At 32.4% G+C, this 14,285-nt stretch overlaps 1 protein-coding gene across 1 annotated transcript; it reads left to right on the forward strand.

Moving 5' to 3' along the window:
- The first annotated feature begins 759 nt into the window (after nucleotides 1-759).
- LOC134280968 (probable E3 ubiquitin-protein ligase MID2) lies at nucleotides 760-3,545 on the forward strand. Its single transcript, XM_062763415.1, has one exon. It carries the CDS (start codon nucleotides 809-811, stop codon nucleotides 2,675-2,677), a length of 1,869 nt encoding a protein of 622 aa, XP_062619399.1. The 5' UTR covers nucleotides 760-808; the 3' UTR covers nucleotides 2,678-3,545.
- Nucleotides 3,546-14,285: the final 10,740 nt, after the last annotated feature.

The following is a 14,285-nucleotide window of genomic DNA, read 5'->3' on the forward strand; positions in this document are numbered from 1 at the left end:
CCCTTATCGTTGACATATTTCGAAAGATCTTGACATTCTTCACAACTTTTGTTCTATATGTCTTTACAAAATATTAACATTTAAAAAGATATTGCCAAAAATGTGCAAAAAATTTCTAAATTCCCGATAGATCTTTTTTCGAGCCATACCGAGCGCCAACGTGCTGCACTTCCGGAGAATAAGAAAGGTGTGTGTCACATTAGCACATGTTGCTCTATCATCACTGAAAATCTTTCGTTTCTATCTAAAAGCACTTTTGAGAAAAATGCCGGACAATGTGACCCTCTGAAAATCACTAAATCGCGGAAATCTCGAAACCGGAAGTGACGTCATAAAAATAAAAAAATTATATATCAGGTTTGATTGATGTTCCATCAGTTCTGAAAGTTTCATGAAAATCGATGGAGCCGTTTCCGAGAAATCGCGTGCACAAAATCGGTAAGAAAAAAACAACAATAAAAATAGTGGAAAAGAAACCTAAGAATAACAAGAAGGACTTCCGCTGAAGACGGAAGACCTTAATAATAGGGGAAAAAAACCGAACGAAAACAATAAGGTCTTTCGTTGGAGACGGAAGACCTTAATGACCATAGCCATATTAGTGACAAATCTTTGTCACAAAAAATGTTACTCATGATTTAATTCATTAATAAGAGTTATGAATATGTTATCGTATTTGGAAGAAAAATATTTAATTATAACACACATGGGTTTTGATATATTTGTTAAAAGCCTGTTTTGCAGGTACATCCTTTCACCGGTGTCTTCTGGTTATCGTTTCGTTCGAAGGAAGACTATACATTTTACGATGGCAAGTTCATGTGAAGAAAACTTTTCGGTGGAGAATGTTATTCTGTGTTCAATTTGTTTTGAAAAGTTCAAAACACCCAGGTATTTGCCGTGCACACATTCTTTTTGTCATGGTTGTTTATCGTCCTATATCGTGAGCTCCTGCAAATCTACGGATTCGCGTTTGGGTTTTAATTGTCCATTATGTCGTGAATATATTGCATGTAATGGTGCGTTTGACAAACCCGAGGAACTGGCAGGGCTTTTTCCAGTTAATGAAATCCTAGAAAAAATAATAGAGAAACCAAACCAAGGAATGTGTGATGCTTGCTTTCGAGACAATGAAGAAGTTAAGAGCACCCACTATTGTATAGCATGTATGGAAAGTTTATGCGAATTGTGTACGAAATATCACAGAAAACAATTGATGTTGAAAGATCATAAAGTGTACAAGATTACAGAAATGAAGCCTGAAACCTTAGGGCCAGTTCTTGGAAATACCTGTCCTAAACATAGAAAAGAGAGAGTGAAAGTATATTGCCATGATCACGGAGAACCTTGCTGTACAATATGCGGTTGTACAGAGCATAGAAAATGCAATGACGTTACCACTATTGAAAGTGCAGTTAAGACACTACGAGACAGATGTAGCTTTGGTGTTTTATTATTAGAGGTGCAACAGCTAAAAAAAATTTTATCTGATGCCAAAGAGAAGGAAGAAAATAATATAACTGAACTTGATGAGGCGTTGAAAAAAACAACAGAGATGACAGAAAGAAACTTTAACGAAGTTGTAAAATATTTGGAAAATCTAAAAAATGAACATTTAAAGAACGTATCAGTTGCAGTAAAGGAAAGTAAAGAAAAAATCAGTAGATGTGTAGATAAGTTGTCTGATGGCATTCAATGTGTGAATTACTGTGAGCAAAATATTGAAAGAGCCAAAGCTTCCAACAACGATTCTGAAATACTGTTGAAATATTACAGTGCAAAACAAGTTTTTAACAAAATGAAATTCAGGGAAGAGTTTTCTAAAAAGCAAATAACAATATCTATAAATGATGTAGAAATCTTTAAAAGAATAAAACAATTGAAATGTCCAACAGAGTTGGAACTCTCAGAGTCTGAAGACAAAATTGACACTGGAAATACTATCAAAACTGTGACACTATCTTTAGTAAAAGAGTTAGATCTAGCGGAGAGTGCATTCAGTGGAACATTTCTTTCAGATGGGTCATTTATGGTGTCGACACAATCTAAAAATTGTTTCATTTTCGACAATTGGGCATTGATTAAAAAGTTTGACAAAGTCAATAAAATTATAACTTTTGGTATTTTCCAATCTGAAAATAACATTTTTGTGTCAGGGCATGATTCCATTTCAGTTATTTCCTTTCAAGATTACCAGCATTTAAAAGTCATACTATTAAATGATAATCTAAGCGTATTTGGAATGGATGTTTGGAAAGGAAACTTTTACACAGCGTGTTTGGACAAAATAGTGAAAATTGATTCTTCGGGGAAACTTTTAAAAGAATATCCAACCCCTAAAAATGTTGTTAATGTAATGATTCTCAAAAGTGGTCATATCGTGTACAGTAGCTGGTCAGATCATACCGTAACATCTATAAGTAATGAAGGTGAAATAATCTGGACATACTGGAGTCCTAATCTTAAATTCGCCTATGGACTTGATAAAAACACCAATGAACACATTTTTGTTGCAGGAAAGGAGACTAACAACATCCATGTTTTATCTTCTACCGGTGTACTTCTTAGGGTGTTTGATAATATTCCAAAACCAATCTTTATGAAAGTTGACAAGCAGAGCAACATTTGCTGCGTATGCAGTGATTGGAATAAACTGAAAGTTTTTGAAATGAAATAAAACATGTATTTAACGAAAAAGAAAGAAAATGTATTTGTAGAATTTTGACACAGAAAAATGAAATTGCAAATGATGTTTAAATGATGTAAAGTGATGATATAATATGAAGACACTTATCTATTGTCAATTATATTAGGTGGTACATGTATTTCATCTGTAATGACGCTAGGATACAAGTTTTATATTAATGATAAAGACGTTATGTGTACAAATTCCATGTTGTGATAAAAAAAACGTGTTCATGTCATCGTTTGCTTATGTAAATGTTTCTTATGATGCTCTAAAACATGAGCTTGGCAAAGACTAAAGTAAAATTTAGATTGTAGGTATAGGTATTTTAGCACTATTTATTTTCTATGATTACACAAGTCAAATAGAAACAATGTAATGGAAATAATATGTTACAGATATCTAGGGCTATGTACAGAAAATGTAGTAGTCTTTACAATATCAACAAACGTAAACGCGTCATTTTTATGAGATATTTCAGTTTTTTTTTCTGGAAAAATCAAAATGATCGATGCCTCATTTTCATATTAACAAAAAGCTTAAATTATGAGAAATGCATATAAAAGGAATCTTGGCAAAAAGTTTAGAAAAGAAGAATGTCATGTATAAGGTTTATTTTTACACCTGCACTCCCTAACATAGAAAAACTATAGTTAAATAGTTAACTATAGTAAATCAAAGTGTCAAATTTTTCGCCAAAGTTTTTCAAAGTGTCAAATTTTTCGCCAAAATTTTTCAAAGTGTCAAAGTTTTCACCAAAGTTTTTCAAAGTGTCAAAGTTTTCGCCAAAGCTTTTCAAGGTGTCAAAGTTTTCAATCAAGTTTATCAAAGTGTCAAAGTTTTCGATAGAAATTTTCAAAGCGTCAAAGTTTTCAATAAAGTTTTTCAAAGTGTCAAAATTTTGGATTAAGTTTTTCAAAGTGTCAAAGATTTCGATTAAGTTTTTTAAAGTGGCAAAGTTTTCACAAAATTTTTATTAAAGTTTCGATATAGATTTAGAAAGTGTCAAAGTTTTCGATAAAGTTTTTTGAAAGTATCAAAGTTTTTGATAAACTCTTTCAAAGTGTCAAAGTTTTCGATAAACTTTTTTAAAGTGTCAACGTTTTCGATCAACTTTTTAAAGTGTCAAAGTTTTTGATAAATCTGCAATTATTGATTGTCGTATGGTTTTGTCTAATAGTTGTCTTGAATATCATGACATTGTTGAATGTTGTCTCGTTAAAAAGATCATTTACATACTTTGTTCTATCTTCATTCCGGGACTTAGAGAATATTGTTTGACTTTCAATTTTGATATTGTTCTTATACCATAGGGATTAACAGGCACAATACTGCCAACTTGGTATCTCTATTTCTCTTGAAATTCATGGAAAGCATCAGGGTTAGGTTTAGAGTATCTCTCCAAAAATTATTTTTGCTATCCCTCTTGAAAGTGACCATGATCTGATCCTCTTTTTAAAATTTTATCCTGGCCTGCACTATTTTCCAAGAAAATTTTCTACTTTAAGTTATTTTTGTAACACTTGCTGTGGCTTCGGCTCTTCAGTTAGATAATTATATCAATTTAGAATAATTGCCTCCTTCATATGTCGACCCAATATATCCCAGTGAACTCAAAATAAAAAAAATGTCTTTGAGTATTACACATCTGTTTCATATTTGGATATTTTACTACAAAAAAAAAGCCATAAATAGTAACATAACGACAGTAAATTATGATAATCGTGACGACTGCAAATTTTTTTTCGTCAACTTGTCTGACGTAAGTAGTAATAAACCTTTAAAAGCTGTACATGGCCAAAGCAAGTATTTAAATGATTTGTGCTTTTTTGCTGAAATCATTTTTTTTTTCATATATTTTGTCATGATGGCTTGCTGTTGGTTTGACTTGAACAATTTAGAATCTAGATCTAAGGTGATTTTTATGATAGTTTAAGCCCCTCAAATTTACCAAGGAAAGTTGTTAATATTATTGATTCTTCTTTAAGGTAGTCCGATCCTCAGGTTTATAAAATTAGCAGTTAAGTAATCAAAAATACTCATAAAAGTATCTCTGAATCCACCGAGTTATGTAAATTTATCCACAGTATTTCTTCAAATTTAAAGATTAAAGTTAATCATATATATTTTTTCAGAAAAAGCTAACTGGAATATCAGCAATACATTTTCTAATTGCAAATTGATCAACAAATTTATTTTAGGTTAAAAAATGAAAGGTACCCAGGCATTCAGAGAAATTGTCATGATTTTTATACTTATGTGGTATTTTTTTTGTTCTCTAGGCGTTTGCTAACATTGCAAGACACCACAAATCAATTCTTAATTCATATCATGCTAATAAGCAATGGTATCTACGGCTGGAAACAAGAAAATCTTATTTTTCTAAAACTGTATTAATTTTTGTTTTCCTTTTATAGGGTACAAATATCAACTTTTATAAGACCTTTTCAAAGACTTCCAAAAACCTTGAATCTTATAAAGATGAATAAAATGAAAATTGTTGCATGAAAAAATTTAATTTTCAAGCTTCATTTTGATGCATTTCAAATTAAATATTAATTTTTGGAGTTACCCTTCCTGGCTGAGGATCGGATATCCTTAATTTAGAACACTTATCTTCATCCTGTTGCCCCTGTATAATATATATGTTATCAATAATGCACTTATGAGATTTGACGATACTTTATCATAAAATTATCTTTAAAAATTGCATATTTAGATTTATTGACATAAACACTATCATTGATATTGAAGAAACATTTTAAAATATTTATTGTTGAATATACAAGCATGTTTTCATCACATTGATAGTCATCTTGTCAGTACAAAATCTTTTAAAAAGTCAATTCATCGATCGCTTTAGTATTTTTAGAATTAAAAAAATTAAAAGTCAATTCACTGCAGCAGTTATGCCAACTGTGCATGGTAAGAAAATATAAGTACATTAAAAAATAATAAGCACTAGAAAAAATTCATATTGTAGACAAAATATACTTTTCATGCTCCCCCCCCCCCCCAAAAAAAAAATTCAAAAGGAAAAAATATCAACATATACATATGTACCATATATTTATTTTGCAAATAAAAGTTTACAAACGCTATTATTCATGTATACATATCTTGCACGTACAAATAATGCAGTTAGTATAAAATACTTTTAATATGTCAGTGCTTGTTGAAATTTGAACAATGTGCTGTGAGTAATAAATGCGTTATGCCTTTCACGCTATTTATCTATTTAAATGCATCATGAATGTCCCTCTTTGTATATAACATATATAAATGTACCTAACAGTTTAAATGATCTCTGATTTCTAAAGGGTTCTAGATCTTTATCGTTAAAATATTGCTTTCTGTAATTGATGACTTCTATTACCTTTTCCATCAGAAAAAAAAAATCATTACATCTATACAAATGAAAATATTAAATGTGTGCAGATAACAAACAGCATTCAAACTCAAAAGTCCACTAAAACATTAAAAAGAGGAGCGGAGCGAAAACGAACCTCTAAACATCAGAAGTTGGATCAGATGCCAAGGAGGAGTATGTTTGCCAAACACGTATAAAAAGCAATGTTATTTTGACACTGCTTAAATTCTATTTCAATCATTATTTCAACCATTTCTCAGTAATATCCGAGTAATGAAAACAAATATATTGGTTTCAAAATTCAAATAACATATACTGAAAGGATTAAGTAACGCATATTAAACTTTTGAGTTAAATTAAAACAATTATTTCAAATATGTTTTCCACCATTGTTATCATTCAATTTAATCCATGTTTAATCAACAAGTTACCAAAATTTTGTGTGATTTTGAGTGATAATTCCTGAGATATTGATATCAATATGTCGACACCCCCCAAAAATAAAACTAAAAATTTTCAAAATCTCCCTTTCGCATCAGTAACAAACTTGATTTTCCTGTGCATTGAGTTCACCAGAAAAGTTATCTTTTTCAGAGCATTATTATTCAACCCTTCCGACGGTAGTCTTAATGAGTGAGATTAGCTGTATTATTCCAAAGCCAACAAATCCCCCCGCCCATTCGAACACGAATTTTTGATTAAGGATAGCATTTACAGAACCCAGCAGGTTTGGTACACGTGGATGTTTGTAAAAAAGTCTCGGCAAACACTAGCTAAATTTTTCCAGTGTAAACATGCTAAAAAAATCAGGCAAACGACGCGTACGTGCGCGATTGAGACTAAAATCGACGTAAAGTGGCCAAGTTTGCCGCCCAAATTAGAGCAGAGAGTTTCTGTCAATTTAGGATGAAAAAAATGAGTATGACTGTTTGCTGTATAAATATCAGTTTCAGTGATAATGCCTTGACAATAGCCGAGGTGGCATGATGAAAATCCCTATCTTGCTGTAACGTTGTTACGCGCCAACGTCGTCGTCATGGTTGGTTGGAAACAATTTAAGTTAACTCTCTGACAACCAAAAAACCTTTTATTGGGTTGAAAAGTTGAAAACAATCTGTACAGCAGCATATTTTTGCCTTGTAATTCACTTATGCAATATTGAATTCAATTACTAGACCCACAGTAGCTTCCGTCAGCCATACTACGATTGCAAGAAATTTATACTGACTGCAAATATGCAGAAACGATGTCTATAACTCTAATGCATCGTATGGCACTACAAAATTTTATCACAAAATTATCATCACCAACATGCACGTGTTTTTGACTTTTTATCATTTCCCCTACGTGACACCATACATTTCATGGTTGAGTAGTTTTGACTAGCGATTTAAGTGCAAAGTAACCAAAATACACATCTGACCAATTTTCATATTTTTCGGCCACATAGTCAAAAAATTTTCCCATATTATGTTCTTATGCGTTTCTTTTTCCTTTCAGTATAGTCTAATTGTTTCAAAATATTTACATAATAAAATAATTAAAACCCCTCAAAGTTTTAATATATTTCAGTGTAAATATATGTATTCAGTCTGTATGACAACGGCATAACAGTGAAAGAAATGCTCCATGCCAATATACTTTTTTTTATATACGACTATTATATCATCTAGTTATTTCAACTCATACACTCTAATATTTCTTCGATTGCTACACACACAACAAATGTTTCTGTCTTGGTTTATTTTCATAAAATCCGGTCTGGGAATATCTTCAAAGAGGCGAATCAAAATACCATCACTAGAAAGGGCGTGGATATTGTCACTGTCTTTACCCGCAACATAGATGTTGCCATCACTGTCTTTGTCAAGTCCGCATGGTGATATTAGATGAGGGTTGCTGTACATCCATATTGTTGACCACTTATTACCCCTTGCTGTCACAATGTTTGTATTCCTATTACTATATACAATTCTACCTTCTGAGAAAATTATATTTCTTACGCCAAATCCTATTTTATATGAGTCAATATACCGTCCGTTTCCGTTAGTTCTTATAATTTTATTGTCACATGCTCAATAAAAATAGCCAGGTACATATGCGATTCCGAATATCTGCGTATCAGTCCCTATACTTATCCGCATTGTCTTCACCCTGCTAAAGAAAGGTAGCGATAAAGCTGTTAACAAATTTGATGATGTGCAGCCAACAAACACGTCTTTGTCCTTTTGTACAAGGCCAAATGGCTGGAAGAATGAACCGATTACATTAGTGCATTTCCAGTACTTATCATATACTAAACATTTATCATCATAAGAATTTCTTTGTGGTTTCCTCGTTGAAAGAATAAAGTGTTCATTCCCTAGAAATGCTCCATCCCGCACACATCCGAAATCAATTCTGAATTCAGTAATTATTTTGAGCTGAACTCTTCTTAAATCAGTCAGAACGTCTATAACTGATTCGGAAAGACTAGCTTCTGTGAGACTTTTTACATCCATTATTTGTTCCAAAATGTAAGGCTTTTCATTTTGAATCTCGACATTTATCTGTGAAAATTTATATTTTTTTAGTCGAACAACTATCTTCTTTCCTCTGTAATACTTTATAACTGATTCGGCGTCATTGTTGCTGTCTTTTGCTTCTTCAAGAATTCAGCACAAAAGTCTGCGCATTGAATTCCATCAGTAAACGATTTAATGCATTTGTCATACTTCTCTTTAGTTTTCTTGACAACTGTTGACATATTTGTCAAATGTTCATTTTTCAAAAACTCTAAATGCTGGATAGCTGCATTGAAATCTTGTTCAGTACTTTCGGCAAAAATATCAGCTCTGTTCTGTAATTTAAGGACTAATATATCCTGCTCATTCTTTGCATCTGACAGTTTGTTTTTTCTGAATTTCTAGGTCTTCAAGTATAACATCATCATTTTCGCTCAGACTTTCTCTGAGGTTTTGGGCAATTTTTTCGACTTTGTCAACACTTTTACATTCTCTGTGCTCCATACTAACACACATGGTACAACAGGGTTCTTCGCGGTCACTACAGAATAATTCTATTTTTCTGCCTGAGTGAATCAAGCATGTGCTTTCTCTTACAGCATTTGGTGCAATACGTGTGCTTTTCAAATCAGCCAGTTTAATCAATTTGTGGTTTTTCGTCGTATGACCCCTTTTATGATATTTTATACACATTGTGCATAAATATTCCATACAAGATAGACAATATTCTATTGCATTCTCTTCTTCATTCTCTCGCAAACAGGCCTGACAATTTATTTTGTCTGCATTCACGGATACCATTTCCAAAACATCATTCAATGGAAAAAGGCTAGCCCACTCCTCCAGGTTTTCACATTCACCAAAACAAGGAATATACTCACGGCATAATGGACAATTAAATCCCAAATGTCCTTCCGTACCTGTGAATGAACTGATTATATAAGATGATAAACAGTCATGTCAAAACGAATGTGTACATGGTAAATATCGCGGAGTTTTGTATTTCTCGAAACATATTGAACACATTACAGCGTTATCTGTGGTTAGTCCTGATGCCATTTTATATCTCACACAGATGTCCTCCGGTCGGCTTGAGATCGGTGTTTTAGAAACGAAGGCAAAAACAGCCTTTCAAAACAGCTAGTATATGCTTTTGATATTCTTTGTTTTGGAAACGAGGCAAAAAATAAACCTTCGATACAGCCTGCTATCGGGAAAAAATTAAAGGGACTTGAATTGCATGGTCTGCACTTCATTTGCTTAGTCGATAATTGTATCATATTTTTCAGTAGTTGTGATATATGTTCATGATTTTCAAACGTGTTAATATTCTTGTCTAAAATTATTCCATCCTCCTGTGATGCCATAGGTTTTTGCAAAAACTGTTAATAAATAATTCCATGCCCAATAGAACAATATATTTTGAAAGAATGATTTTTCATAGGTGTAATGATAAATATTGTTAATTGAAAGAATTTGAAAAATGCATATTTCCTTTATTTAATCAATTATTCCATCTTTAAATAAATGTTGACAAGGGTAATAACTCCTGCTCAGGTAGCTTCATTCAGGCATTTTCTTTATTGTACATCTAATGTAAAATAGTTATCCTGGTAAACACAGTTCAAAATATCTCATAAGTAACAAGTATTTAGCAACTTTCAAATTCATAATTTTGCATTACAAATTTTGAATTTTAGCTGAAACTGTGTCCATGCCCCTTTAAAGGTACTAGAACGAGAAACATAACCACTCAAAAATTCAATGAAATCCGCCTCACTTGAAATTATGAAATTCCGTATTTTGCTGGAAAATCAATTGTGCAATGATGCTTTATTTTGTAATTTAAACTATTTCTTTGTGCCCCAATTATTATTGTGATATCAAATAGAATGTACGAAAATTTTTAAATAGGTTATTGTACCTTTACTTTACCAATAACCGCAATAAATTTCTTCAAACGATGATCTTCCTATTGTTATCACTATTCGTTACATGTATCTTCATATTTTTCCAGTATTTGCGTCATTACATATTCAGTTAATCATGTTTCTAGTAAAAAGGCTACACTGTAGAAAGTAATGCAATATACAATTTATTTTTGCCATAATAACATTTTGTTTTATTTTTCTTGAAGTTTTGAACACATCACTGTGGAAATTCTTATTGCCACAGAGTTATTCTTATTGCTACACAGTCTTATCTTGAATCATTAAAATTGATTATTTTCAGTTAAAGAGAAGTGCAGTCTTTAAAACAACTATTTTAGTTCGAAAACTTTAATGTTTTTCCTTTGGCTACAGACACAGCCCAACTTTCTTTCCTTGTCTACTTTCATAAAATCGGGCCTTGGAATGTCCTCAAAGATTCTTATAAGTTCACCATCAAAGGACAATTCGTGGACATTGTCACTCTCTTCCCGCTACATAGATATTGTCGTCAGGGTCTTTGTCATGACCACAAGGAGATTCCAGACTCTTGCTGCTGTAGGACCAGACTTTGTTCCCATAAAAGTCCATACATATTACCGTGTTTGTTTTTCTGTTACTGTATACAATGTGGTCGTTTGTAGCTATGATATTTTTTACACTAGTTCCTGTGTTGATTTCCTTTACTTTCGCCCCTAATAGATTTAGCTTTAAAATCCTGTCATCACATGCTACAAAGAAATATGATTTCAGATGTGCTATTCGGTACATTGCTCTTGAAACTCGTATTGTCTCCATCTTATCGTACGTACGAAGTGACCTTATTTCAATAACCCTTGAACCTGTACAACCTATTAATACTTCATTCCCCTTTTCTATCATACCAAAGGGTTTAGATAATGATTTTATTTCTCTGATACATTCCCAGCTACTGCTGTATACAAAACATGTATCATCGGAAGTTCCTAAACGGTGACTTTTTCTGGTAGAAAGAATAAACTCCCCATTTGATAGACAGGTTCCATCGCGAACATATCCTGCATTTATGCTGAATTCATGCAATAGGGACAATTGGGTCCTTTAAAGGTCATATGTAACATCAAGTTCTGACTCGGCAACGATGGCCTCCTGCAGACTTTTCAAATTCATGATTTCATTCAAGATAGGCGGTTCTATTTCCACAATATCTACTCTAATCTGGTTAAATTTGTAATTTTTTAGTTCATCTAATGTCTCCTTCTTTTACAAAACGCCATCACCATGTCATTCAATTCTTTTCTAGCTGCCTCGATATCTCTAGTACAGAAGTCTGTACACTGAATACCGTCAATGAAAGTTTCTAAACATTTCTCACAATTGGCTTTGCTTTTCTTTACAGCTTTAGACATTTTCGTTAGATACTCATTCTTTAAGCCTTGCAGATGATCAATGGCATTGTTGAAGGCTATTTCAGTTCTCTCCGTACAAAAATCGGCAGTTATTCAGTTGAACAACAAACCTTTTTTGCTCCGATTTTGCATCAGATAATTTGTTCCCTAGAATTTGCACATTTTCCAACAATCTTTCGGAATTTTCGGTCAATAATTTTCTAACATTTCCTGCAGTTTTGTCCATTGTATCGATACTGCCACATTTTCTATGTTCCAAACTCACACACAATGTGCAGCATAGTTCTTCGTTATCATTACAGAATAATTCTAACTTCCTATATTCATGTTTTGCACAGATGTTTCCATGGGTGGCTTTTGGAGTAAGAGGCATTCCTTTCATCTCGTTTATTGGAATTATCACATGATCAGGCGTTGTAAGTCCTCTTCGATGACTTTTTGTACATATTTTACACAAATGTTCTACACAGTATAAACAAAAATCATTGGCAATCTCCTCTTTATTTTCTCGCAAACATGCCTGACAAAATGTAACTTCTGATTTAACTGATAATTTTTCCAAAATGTCATTCTCGGGAAATAGTTCCGTCCACGTTTCTGGCGTATGAGTCTCTCCAATGCAAGGAATAAACGTTCGGCATAATGGACAATTAAAACCCAAACGAGATTCCGTTCCCTTGCAGGCTGTACGGATGTAAGAAGATAAACATCCGTGACAAAAAAGAATGCGTGCACGGTAGATATCGTGGAATTTTAAAGTTTTGGAAGCAGATTGAACACACGGTGATTTCGACAAAACTAAATCCTGATCCCATAATTTATTAAATCCTGTACGTTTGTCACTATTTTCACAAAGAGGCAAATCGTGCAAAGGGGTTTCTTCACAATGGAAAGCTGTTCGGGTCAAAAGTACACCTTATTCGATTTTTTTTGCATTAATTTTTTTTTTAAGTTTACAAATTAATGATAAATGGATAACATCCTAGAGCATAAAATTTGTAGAATATTAATGCGTCTTAAAAGATGTATAATTACATTATAAATCATATTTCAATGATTCGATACTTTTTTAATTTGCATTTTCTCAAATTCAATTTATTTTGCAACTTCAAAACAATGTTCATAACTTCTATGTCTTACTCTAAGTATGAGTAATTGGTCTGATACATCAATTTTTTTTATAATAATAGTGGCTTTATAACACTATAGAAAATCTTCATATTATACTAGTATATATAGGATATACCCGATGGGTTCAGGTTTGAAATTAGGGAAATAATAAATTAACGATACATTAAATATATTTAAATACGCAGCACAGTTAAGGTTACAAATGGAAATATCGGCAATTTTTTAAGATAAAAAATACACACTTTATTAGGATGGGCGATTCTTTTTAGGACTTCACTGATATCAAACAAATGTAATGTGGGTTAAATCTACATGTTGGGGACATTTAAATTTTTTATTTAGATTTTTCATGTGATGTCGACGTCACAAGATTTTAGCAATTTTACTTGCAGTTTAGAGGTCATTTATGAATTCCAATATTGCAAGGGCATAACCAAGTTAAAAATCTTAGTTCAATTTATAATCCTTTTCAGCACTGTATGTAGTTTTTGAAAAGTGCTGCGAACCAATATAGATTCCCTTTTTTTAATTGCTAAAATTTAATTTGTTGGACGGCAGGTTGAATATTTTGCTGGTCAATCACATTAAATATAGCTATTATCAATTTATTTGAAAGATTTCATGAGGTTCACAGCACTTTTCAAATATCTTAATGCTTCTTCAGTTCATGTGTAAAAACTTGACAAGATACATTGAGGGTATGCCCTTGCAATAAATCGATTTATTAGGGCCCTTCCATTACCTTTTCAATGAACCTGCATACAAACACACGACAGTATCACTTGTCTAGAGAATGCACGGACAGTTTTTAAATAAAATACTAAAATAGATATCGCATCCAATTTAACGGCCTTTTATTTCACTGCAAATAATATTTTATTTGAGAACAAAAGACATTTTTCATTGTACAAAATGTGACTTGATCAGCGATGCATCGTTTATATACTGATGTGTGGGATTTAACAAACAACAAAACTGCACGTAATAGTAAGTTTGTATGTAGTATACAGCTATCCAGATGTTTGAAATAGCAAATAATATCATTTTGTGGTATTTTGAAGACCTTATATTATGTGTGACGTCATAGTAAACATTTCCCGTACAAATTAGGTCCCGCCTCCTTGCTGTAACATTAACTGTGCTGCGTAACCTTCATTGTTGGAAAAGCGAAGAGCTCAAGGGTAGGGGTCCTCAAACGAGGAAAGGGTTTGACTTTGAAATACAAAAAACGCTACACAAAACAATTTTTTTTGTATGCAGTGTCAATCTACATTGTAT

This window comes from Saccostrea cucullata, unplaced genomic scaffold, assembly GCF_032062105.1.
Source record: "Saccostrea cucullata isolate Sc308-1 unplaced genomic scaffold, CSIRO_AGI_Scuc_v1 ctg519, whole genome shotgun sequence".
Taxonomy (NCBI): domain Eukaryota; kingdom Metazoa; phylum Mollusca; class Bivalvia; order Ostreida; family Ostreidae; genus Saccostrea; species Saccostrea cuccullata.